At 61.7% G+C, this 10,976-nt stretch overlaps 1 protein-coding gene across 1 annotated transcript; it reads left to right on the top strand.

Moving 5' to 3' along the window:
* The first annotated feature begins 442 nt into the window (after nt 1-442).
* LOC104576657 (apoptosis-inducing factor 3-like) lies at nt 443-7,547 on the top strand. Its single transcript, XM_088538950.1, is given in 19 exon segments — nt 443-504; nt 641-750; nt 830-859; nt 862-938; nt 1,555-1,599; nt 1,678-1,759; nt 1,886-1,998; nt 2,413-2,499; nt 2,990-3,081; nt 3,319-3,449; nt 4,058-4,173; nt 4,555-4,626; nt 4,931-4,994; nt 5,441-5,539; nt 5,542-5,715; nt 6,130-6,228; nt 6,701-6,776; nt 7,188-7,292; nt 7,414-7,547. Coding segments are annotated over 19 exon segments (1,677 nt in total). The 3' UTR covers nt 7,457-7,547.
* Nucleotides 7,548-10,976: the final 3,429 nt, after the last annotated feature.

Raw genomic sequence — 10,976 nt, 5'->3', positions numbered from 1 at the left:
GCAACAAGCAATTGCCGGGAGCAGATAAGCGTCGGCGCGGGCTGGCTCCTGCCCACGGCGCCCACCCGCGTGCGGCTCCTGCCCGGGCGGCGCCCGACTTCCCGGGAGCATCCGCCCGCACGCGGGCAGAAAAGGGGCGGCCGGACCCGTTCCCTGGGCAGGGACGCGCGGACGGCGGCGGGAGCAGAGCCGGGAGCCTGGAGCGAGCGGCGCTTCCCGGAGGAATTGTCCGGCACGGGCAGCCGCTCCTGGCAGCGCTGCTGTTTGCGTCGTGCCTGAACTGAACCTTTTCTGCTCTTTTATTTATTCTTTTCCCTCCAAAACAGAGGGGGAAGGCGGCTTTGCCCTTAGCACTCTCTAACGAACCGCTCGCTAGGGTGCTAATAAGGAGGGTTTTGCCTCGTTTCCAGGTGGGAAGCCGTCCCTCCGCGTGCCCCCAGGTATGGGCTGTGAAGACACCGTCACCGTGGAGGTGTGCGACGAGGACGACTTCAGGGACGGCGAGTGAGTACCGGGGGGGAGGCCCGAGGCCACCGTGAGGCCTGGGCGGGTGAGGGAGGCCGGGTGGCATCCCCGTGGCGACGGCGCCGCCATGCTGTCCTGCCCGGTGTCCCCTCCTCCCTGTCCCCCTCTCCTGCAGGCTGCGGGAGGTCCTGGTGGCCGGTTACCCCGTGCTGCTGCTGAGGAGCCGGACCCGGTTCAGCGCCCTGGGCAGCCGGTGCCCGCACTGCGGCGCGCCGCTCTGCAGAGGTAACCGCCGCTGAGGTCACCCCAGCAGGCGGGTTCGCGCTCATGGCGTCACTCGTGGTTTTCCTGCTTTCAACCGCAGGTGTCTTGAGGGGCAACAGGCTGCGCTGCCCTGCTACGGCTCCTGCTTCGACATCCATACGGGAGATATTGAGGAGTATCCCGGCCTGGACTGCCTTCAGTGCTACCAGGTGCTGAGCCGAGCTCCTCCGAGCTCCCGGTCCCTGCTCCTCCGAGCTCCGGATCCCCGCTCCTCCGAGCTCCAGATCCCCGCTCCTCCGAGCTCCCAGCCCCTGCTCCTCCGAGCTCCGGATCCCCGCTCCTCCGAGCTCCGGCCCCTGCTCCTCCGAGCTCCTGGCCCCTGCTCCTCCGAGCTCCGGATCCCCGCTCCTCCGAGCTCCTGGCCCCTGCTCCTCCGAGCTCCCAGCCCCTGCTCCTCCGAGCTCCGGATCCCCGCTCCTCCGAGCTCCCAGCCCCTGCTCCTCCGAGCTCCCAGCCCCTGCTCCTCCGAGCTCCGGATCCCCGCTCCTCCGAGCTCCCGGCCCCTGCTCCTACAAGCCACTCTCCATCACGCAGCCTCTTCCCAGCAGGTCTCCAGCTTGGTGTCCCAGACCCCTCTCCCTCCAGGCTCTGACCCTCACAGCCGCTCGCTGTCACCAGGATCCCCCCGGCAGTGGCGCCCGGACAGACCCCTGTGTGCCGAGGAGCTCGGAGCCGCGTGGCCGCTCTAACGGAGCTGCTCGGGAGCGCTCCTGCCACCACCCATGGAACATGGCACCAAATCACGCTCTGCTCTCATCCCTACAGGTAACCGTGGAGAACGGAAAGGTGTTTGTCACAGCACGAATAAAGGTATGGACCTTACCTGCCCCCGAGCACAGGCAGCACCCCGGGCTAGGAACCGTTCCAGTATTTCCCGCGTTCCTCCAGGATCTCGAATGCAGCGTGAGGGTGAAGGAGGCAAGCGGACGATGCCTTCTCAACACGGAGACGGTGCTGCTCCTGGGCGGAGGTCAGCGATGTGCTCTGCCCTTCCCACGGATGCCGGGCGCTGCTGGTCTCTTCTCCGGGAAGGGCCTTCCTCCTCCTCCTCCTCCCTCCCGCCATGGGTAGGGGCTGAGCTGAGCATCTCTCCTAGGGGTGGCTGCGCTGATCTGTGCCGAAACCCTTCGCCAGGAGGGCTTCACCGGCAGGATCATCATGGCCACCAGAGAGAAACACCTCCCATACGACAGGTCTAAACTGAGCAAGGTTTGTGCGGGCAAAGGGAAGGACCTTGGTGGGACCCACATGAATCAGGGGCATGGCCCACCACTGAGGCCAGGCTGAGCGCCAAAAAAATCCATTCCGGCAAGCTGGCCGGAGCTCTGATGTGATGGAAGCGAGTGCACTTCCCAGGTAACATCTCACTGCTTCCTCCCAAAAAGTCTTTGATCAAAGCCCACCCTAAGCTGGAGGTTTTACACCTTTCGGCTGAGTTCTCCCTGCTACAGCTGAGGGCTTTTTGAGGGGGCGACAGGAAGATGATGGGGATGGGGCAGTGTGAGCAGCTGTGAGTCACTAGTGCAGAATTTGCCTCTTATGCAAACTTGCCTGTAAACACTGCAAGAGTGTCGCTGGCAGCGGGGAGAGAGATTTCACTTTACATTTCTGTCCTGTTTCCAGGAAATGAACTTGAAGCCTGAGGACATGTACCTGAGGACAGCTGAATTCCTTGATGCTCGCTGCATAGAGCACTGGGCAGAAAGAGAGGTGTGAGAGCAGCTCAGAGGGTTCCTCAACGCGTGGTCTTGTCCTTGGTGTGTGGAGAGGATGCCCACACCTGCGGGTGTAGCGTTGCACAACGTTATAGCAAGCAGAGCTCTGCCTCTGTACACATGTTATTGCCTGGGACAGCACTCCAAGGCCAGTGCTAGGGACCGTGTGCATGTTTGGGGTGTAAAGTCTATCTACACCTTGTGGGGACAGTTGTGCCCATCACATGCGAACAGGAGGATCTTTGAAATCAGCCTTCTGTGCACCCCTTAGAGGAACCCAGGTTTAGTGTTGTGATGTTTAGAGCTCCCAAAACCTAATATTTGTGGGAAGGGGGAGGCAGGACCCCAACACTCCTTGTTTTATCTCGATGTTCAAAGAGAGGAGATTCAGTTACGGGCGAGTAGAACAACTTGCCCTGGCATGAAAAGTGCTGGTGTCAGCCAGAGATGCTGGTCTGATCGTTACCTCCTATCTCCTCCTTCAGGCCGTGTCTGTGGACGTGCAGAGGCAGAAGGTCCGCTTCAAGGATGGGTCCTCCCAGAAGTACAGCCACCTGCTCATTGCCACGGGCAGCCAGTGAGTGCACAAAACACTTGTCCCACGCAAGATTTCTGAGTGGATAAGATGGCTTTGCACTGGGGTTGATGCTCTTCAGCAGCATCAGGCTCTCCAGAGGTGCACAAGAGCGAGGGAAATAGGGGATGAGATTAAAGGATAGGGTAGGAGGAGGGGGCAAAGGGATTGAATGGATTTGTGGGATTTCCTCCCTGTTCCATTTATGATCATGACATGTCTGGATTCTCTCTCTTTCAGCCCCCACTCTCTTGAAAAGCCAGGTGCAGACCTGCAGAACATATGTCTTCTCCAAACGCCCGAAGACTCTAAGAAGATCTTAGAGCTATCAACTGGCAGGAATCTGGTGATCATAGGAGCTTCGTTCATAGGTACAAGGCTGGGGTGGATATCAAGGCGTTAATGATAGCCTTGACACTCACTTCTGCTGTGTATGCAGATCAACTAGGAGCCCTCAGGGAAGGGATGATCATTTGTTACCTGTCTCGGTTCCTCCCTGGAGTCCTGTAAATACTGGGGTATGTGTTACCCAGTGCGCAGTAACTCCTTCTTCTGATAGGCAGAAACCCTGAGAACTATAAACAGTTTGGATTGGATTTGATCAGAACAACAGATTTGATCAGAAGGAAATGTGAAAAGGTCTTTATGAAATGGGGCTTGTGAAAAGGTTACAGTCCTTTGGAGGAGCTGGACTCCCCAAAAGCACTGGAAAGGGAAGGGGTAAGGCAGGACAAGGGGGCTGTTTTGCACACAGTCAGGAGCTTTTCTTTGCAGTTCCTAATATCTGGGTCAACAGTGCATGAGAACAGAGAACTGGGGAGGCTAAATATATCAGCCCAGAAACACGCAGAAGAACAGTTAAGTGCTGGCAACACATCAGAGTTGTTCTCTTCGTCTGGAAGGGGAAAAGATTTCCAAGGAGGAGGGTGCAGGTTGATGCTTGCAGCAGACTTACCTTGGGCATGTCCTCTCCTTGCAGGAATGGAGATAGCTGCCTTCCTCGCAGACAAGGCTGCAGCCGTCTCCGTGGTGGAGAAAAAGGAATTCCCTTTCCAGAGTGTGCTGGGTCCTCAGGTTGGAGGCGTCGCCATGAAGGTTAGGAAATCTGCTCTTAATTCCTAGGACGGAGAACACAGGCCAGCCAAACAGCCGTGCGATCTGCAGCGGCCCAGGAAATCCAGCCTTGCTCTGAGTCACAGCCCGGCGTGCGGAGCCACTTTTCTCACCCGAAGCTGGTGCAGGGCTGGCCCCAACCTCCCCCACGCAAGAGCCACATGTCCCCTGGCTGGGCTCTGTCACCCAGCTCACTTCACAGCCCGGTGCTGAGCAGGAGAGCTGAGCAAAGCCAGGCCAGGCTGCCAGCGTGCCCTGCAGCAGCAGCAAAGCTCCCTGCCTGCCTTTTGACTGGGCACTGCTGTTTTTACCAGCCTTGACTTTCCTAGGAAGCGCTCGCTCCAGCTTCTGCTCCCCTTTCAGATGCTGCAAAATGTAGGAGTGAAGTTTTACATGAAGGAAGAACTCTTCGAGCTGAAAGGAGAATATGGAAAGGTCAGTGACACCCTGTGATTCCTGATCTGATAATTTTAGGGGAAAAAAAAAAAAAAAAAGCCTCTTCTCCCATGTCCAGACCCCGCTGCTCACAGCTCTGGGCTCAAAGGGCACCAGCCTGCGTTTCTATGTTGGGGACTACACCTTTATTTTCTCTTCATGTTCCTAGCAACATGTTAGTTAGACAAAGTGGTTTAAAGTCAAGGGCTGAACGGAGGGAAGCAAAGAACCAGGCAGCTGGGAGGCTGTGGGAATTAGGACAGAGTTTTCAGCCCTTTGTTAATAATTCTTGCTTCTTTCCCAGGTCACAGAGGTTGTTCTGCAGAGTGGAATAAAAATACCTGCAGATGTGGTGGTGGCTGGAACAGGTAAGAGACTCCAGATGGGAGAAAGAGACAGCCTGGGGGGAAAGCAACCAGCACTCCAGCACATTCCCAGGGCACATAATTCCTTGCAATCTCTTTCTCAGTGTATTATCCAGCCCTTCCTCCTGGCCCCAAACTCCAGAGAAAGTCAAAGCCCACGTGCAATCACTTGCAGGAGGGAAGCAGCCCTCTCTGCATGAGTCTAGGTGGCTTGCTGAGCTCTGGAGGTCACTGCTGTGCTCTCGGAGCCCGCTTTGTTGTGTGACCTGGTTTTACTGCCTCTGGAGCAGCTCTGCACCAGCCCAAGCACCGGTCACTGCTGCTGGTTGCGCTGGTCCGGGCAGGCTGAACAGACACCAAGGACAGTGCCCGCTGCAGGGGACAAGGCCACATCTCCCGCCTGCCTGTGCAGAGCTTGGCTGCATGTGTCCTTGTTCCTTTCCCCGCAGGGGTGTCTCCCAACTCGGAATTCCTGAAGGGCACCCCCATTGCCAGGGATAAGAGCGGGGCCATCCTGGTGGATCTGGTGAGTGCCAGCGGGATGTCCGGGTCCTCTCCCCATCCTGTTCCCCTCGTCACTCACTCACTGCCTCCTCCGCCCCTCAGCGCATGCAGACCAACATCCCGAACGTCTACGCCGCGGGGGACGTGGCTGCCTTCCCCGTCGCTCTGCTCAAGGGGAAGCCCTCCAGCATCCAGCACCAACAAGTGGCCGAGGCCCACGGTGAGACGGGGAGCTGCTGCCTCGCTCGGAGCTCCCCATGGAGAGAGGCAGCGAGGGAGCAGGGCCATGGGGATGGCACAGCGGGATGCAGGGCCTGAGGAGCCCACACGAGCCTCAGGAGCCAGCTACACCCTTGCAGATAATCTGATCAGAAAGGCAGGAGCCTGGTTCCTCCCAAACACGGGGCCAGCCCCAGCATGGTGAAAGAGGAGGGAAAGAGACCCAGGAACCTTCTGGTCCAACCTCCAATGAATCCAGACCAAGGCACCCAGCTCCTCCATGCACAGCAGCTCTTAGCTTGGGTGATTCGGGGCACCAAGAAGCCAGAGGTGGGGTTGGGATGAGCAGGCTTAGGCTTCAGCAACAACTTTGAAGACCTACAAGGAAGGTGTTTCCTCTGCTGGGTCATCACAGGTCACATTGCTGCCTTCAACATGCTGAAGGAATGGAAGGAATTGCACACTGTCCCCTTCTTCTGGACTACGATGCTCGGGGAAAGCATCCGCTACGCAGGTAGGAGGGAGCAGAGAGAGGAGAACAGCTCAGCTGCCTCCTGGCTGAGCTCCTTGGACATTACTGGGTCTGGGGTCTGTAAATGCACAACCTTGTCCAGGCTGTGGGCAGATGCAGTTGCAGAGATCACCCGAAGCAGTTCACACTTTGGACTTGCTGCCATGGCAGGTTTGTGAGCTCCATTTAGGAGATCTGGCACCACAACACACACAGAGCCCTCGTCCTTTGCTGATCTCTAGTGGCTTGGAAGTTACAGAGGAGGAAGAATTTTCCTCTCCAATCTGAGTAAAGGCTGGAGGTGGTGACAGTCCTTCACCTCCTGGTTCTGCTTGCCTGGGACCTCCAAACCCTGTCCCTCATCCCTGTCCCAGCCCTCCACTAGCCAGAGTCACATCCCATCTGCACAGCCTGTGTCGGTACCGGTGGTAGCTGCCACGCTGGAGCTCCCTGAACAGGCTACGATCTCTCACAGGCTACGGGAAGGGCTACACAGAGACCGTCGTGAAGGGCAGCCTGGAGGATCTGAGGTTCCTGGTCTTTTACATCAAGTGAGTGACTCTGTGGCCAGTCCACAGCCCGACACAGCAGCACTGGGGCAACAGGGTCCACTCCTCTCTGCTCTGCACCCACCTGCAGAGCCTTCTTGTGGGGGGCAATCAGCTCCACGGCAGCAAAATGATTCCAGAGCACGGAGGGGAAGATGCAGCAGGGCAGGAGAGGAGCAAAATGGGAATGGGTTAAGGTGAAGGAGCTGGGACGCATCTCCTGCTCTCCGACGTGGTCCCCAGCCTCCAGCAGCACCAGGCAACCTGCTGCAAGTGGCCGTGTGTGCTAAAATATCAGCTGCCCTGCCCTGCTCACTCCAGCACGCGGCTGGCCTGCAGCCCCAGAGCCCTGGGATGCTGCCATGAGAGTTATTTGCTCTGGGGAGATCCACATTCGTCTGCTCTCTCTTTCAGAGACAGCTACGTGGTAGCCGCTGCCAGCCTCAACTGCGACCCCATGGTGCCTCTGATCGCTGAAGTTTTATGGTCAGGGAGACAAATCTCTAAAGAAGAAGCAGAGTAAGTGACACCAGGACCGTTGGGCTGCTCTGCCCTGCGTCCCCCGTGCGAGCAGAGAGCCCCAAGAGGCACAGAGCCGAGATGAGTTACTGCAGCTCCCCAGTGAACCTCTGCTTTCCAGGGCCTGTGATATCAACAGCATTCCCTGGCTGGCACCTACCTGAGCTCCGGACACGCACGGCCGGGAAGGGCACAGAGCCGCCCAGGTGCCTCTGCGCCGCAGCCCATCGTCCTCCCGTCCCGGCACGGGAGGAATAAAGGCACGAGCGAGGCTCATCCCTGTTCCTGCGTTTTCTGTTTGCAAAGCTGGGCATTGCACAAGGGGAGGATGCCCGAGCCCTGGTGCTCGGCTCTGCTGAGGATCCGGGCACAGGGAGAGGGCTCCGAGCCCACAGCTCTGCCCCAGGCTCCTGCTGGCAGCGGCTCTCGCTCGGCGCGCCGGTCACACTGACCTTGTGCTTCCCAAAAGGGCCTTATCCCAGCGAGGGAGCCGCGGCCAAGGCAAGCGGCTCCCGCAGCCGGGAGCTGCATGAGAGCACCCAGCACCTCACCCCTAACAGCAGGGCCGGCCCCGGCCTTTGCACGAGCAGCACCTGCCGGCACCGCTGCGGCATCCTGGATATTCCATTAGTTTCCCCGGCGAGCGCTTCCCGCCCCTGAGCAGCCGCAGGGATCCGAGGCTGGCGGGCACCGCACCGGCCCCGGGGGCAGCCCTCCTGCGGCAGGGCCTGCGCGGGGGACGCTCCGAGGAGGCAGCAGGAAACCCGGGCTGGGCGCTAGAGGAAGGAGCTGCTGGATTTCTGCAAAGCAACAGCAGGTCCGGGCCGTCTGCAGGAAACCCTGCAAGCGCTGCACTTACTCACACATCACGTGGCCCTGCGCGAGAGGAAGGGTAAACCCCGAGAGCAGGGCAAGTTCCCTCGCCTAAAATCCCTCCACTTTTGACCCGGACAAGGGCCAGGTGCTGCAGAGCCCGTTTGCTCCGCAGGGGAGCTGGGGGACGGCAGCTTGGCCTTGAACACGCGCACGGGAGCTCCGGTACCGCCACACGGCGCTCACCTGAAACGCAGCACTCCCAATTCCCGACCTCCGCAGCTTCGCCCTGTTGAGCCGCTCGGGTCAGTTCTCAGCTCTCTGCCCCTTTTTCCTCCGTGGGGATAAGGTGGCGGCTCCAGCACCACCGGAGGCAGGAGCAGGGCTGAGGCTGGCGGGGGCAGGACGCGGCGGGAGCGGCGCTGCCGGCACCGCGCGAGCCGGGAAGCGCAGCCCAGGCCCCCGGGCCATCCTGCGCCCGCTCTTTGGTGCCCCTCCGCGCGCTCCAGGATGTGCTGAGCCCTGACTGAACTTGCAGCGCGGCAGCTGCTGGGGAAGAGACTGGCTCCGGATCAAACTGGAAGTGTTTTTCCATGATCCTTCCTAACAGCGATGGATGCGAGTGGGATTGGTGACTCTGCTCTCTGTGGGTGACGATGACTGAAAACACTCGGCGCCCGGTGGCCATCGACGTGCCAAAGGGAGCAGCCTGGTGTCCAAAGGGGCCAGCAGGGCTCTGCACGAGGAAGGGTGAGGAGGTGCCTCCTCCCCAGACACAGGCAGTTAATGGCCACGAAGCCGCTCGCTGCACGTTGCCCTGTGCCAAAATGCGGCAGCCAGGCCGCCCCGGGCACCTGGAGAGGGACGCTTAGTTGAGACCTTGCAGACTCATCACAGCGCAGGACCCTTCCTCCCTGCCCTGCTGTCCATGACGGGCAGGATCGGCCTGGCAAGCTGGGCTAACAGCAGTGTCCGGATGCTGCTTTCCACCGGAACAGCCTGCGAGACAGGGACACGGAATGCTCCATGGTGGGCATTCCCAAGCCTCCGGTCGCACAGAGGCTCCCAGGGAGCCTTCCTGGCTGCACAGGGCTGGGATCCGCTCCGGGGAGCTTTGCTGCATCCCCCCCGGCCGTGCCCGGGAACCGGGCGAGGATGCAGCAGGGAGCCGCGGCGCTGCCCGCCCCACGCCGAGGCGCCCGCGCGGACGGTGCCCGGCCCCGGCGGTTCCTGGAAGCGCCGACCCGTCCCGGGCACTGCGTGACTCGGCCCTGAGTCAGCCCCGGCGCCGGCTCCACCACACCCAGCCCGGCCCGCGCGGCTCCGCTTCCGGAGCCGGCCCCCTTCCTGCCCCGGGCTCCATCCCGCCGCAGGGCCCTGCTCACCTGGGAAGGGGCGTCCAGCTCACGGCTCCCTCCCAACCACCCCATCGCACCGGCACCACCTCCGCCGCGCGGCTCCGGGGAGCCCCCGGTGACAAACTTCCCCAAAGGCGCCGCGCAAAGCGAAACAACGTTTAATGTCCCTCTGGTTTGTCACGTCACCCCGCGGGGGTGACCCCGCTGCCCACGCCACAGCCTGTGACTTTCGGGGCATCCCGCGGCCGAGGCTCCGTGTGGAGGCTGCAGGTTCTTCATCCCAGGAGCTCAGCGCGCAGAGGGGTCCGTCCGTCGGGTGCCTCCGACTCGCTCATCCCGGACACGGATCCCGGCGACATCCGGCAGCCCAGGGACAAGAAGAGAGTGGCTACGTTCAACAGTTCTTCAACTGGCAGCTTTAGCTACTAGAGAAGGACATAAAGCTTGCCACTGAAGAACTGGTGCTGTTAGCCAGGAGCGCGACAGCCGGGCCGGCAGCTGGGGAAGAAACACACACGTCAGAGCCGGGATCCGGCACGGAACGGGCGCCCGGAGCGCCCGGCCCACGCGGGGAGAGCTGCTGCTCCCGGGTGGCGGAAGCCCCGCGATGCTGGGCAAGGAGAGCGGCCACCACGGGGGCCAGGGCATCGAGTCACCCCCGGGCTGCTACAGGGGCTCTGGGGACGGTCACGGCTCTTTCCCGGCTCGGCCTCCCCTGCCCTCTCCTTTCCCGGTGCTTCTGCTCCAGCACCCGCAGCGAGCCCCGGAACCCGCCTCACGCCAGCGCCGCGCAGAGACAGGGGAAAAAAAAAAGAAAAATCAAGGCCGTTTCTGCTGGAAAACAGAGATAAGGCAGCTCGTTCCCGCAGGAACGGCCGCCTCGGCAGGGAGGCCGGGGCGAGGAGCGGAGCCGCCGCGCGGGCCCTGCCGCCACCCTGGCCCGGCGGCACCGGGGCAGGTGGAGGTTTCCCCGGGCGCTGCCCTGGGCCGCGCGCCCGGCCGGGTCCCACCGGGCCGCGGGCCAGGAGCTGCCTGCCAAGGAAGACACTGGGGCGGCCGCCGCTGCCAAGGGAGCAGCGGGGGAATTGCGGGAGCAGCGGGGGAATTGCGGGAGCAGAGCTTGTCCGGGGCGTTTTGGAAGAGCGCGAGGCGCCCGGGCCAGCGCGGGACCCCGCGTCTTCCCTCCTCCTCCTCCTCCTGCTGCTCCTCCCTGGAAAAACCCGAGGCGCTGTCGGCGCTGTCAGCACTTCGGCGGCGGCGGGCACCGAGTTCTGGGAAACTCCCCGGCAGCTCCAGCGGGGCTCGGACCTCCCAAGCAGCCGCCGCGGCGGCCCCTCGTGCGGCTAAGGCGGCCGTCCCGGAGCATCCTCCCTTCGGCCTCGTCCCCGCGGGCCCGGCGCCCCGGCAGGGTCCCGCTGGGCCCGGTGCCCCCGGGAAGGGCCGGGCAGGCCGGAGCCCCGCGGCGGGCGGCAGCGGCTGGCCGGGCGCCGGGCCCGCCGGGGATGCCGCGCAT

Source organism: Tinamus guttatus, unplaced genomic scaffold (assembly GCF_059628265.1).
Source record: "Tinamus guttatus ecotype Peru unplaced genomic scaffold, ASM5962826v1 Tinamus_guttatus_pri_ptg001277l, whole genome shotgun sequence".
Classification (NCBI taxonomy): domain Eukaryota; kingdom Metazoa; phylum Chordata; class Aves; order Tinamiformes; family Tinamidae; genus Tinamus; species Tinamus guttatus.
The sequence above is the reverse complement of the archived record's forward strand: the minus strand, read 5'-3'. Positions and strand labels throughout refer to the sequence as shown.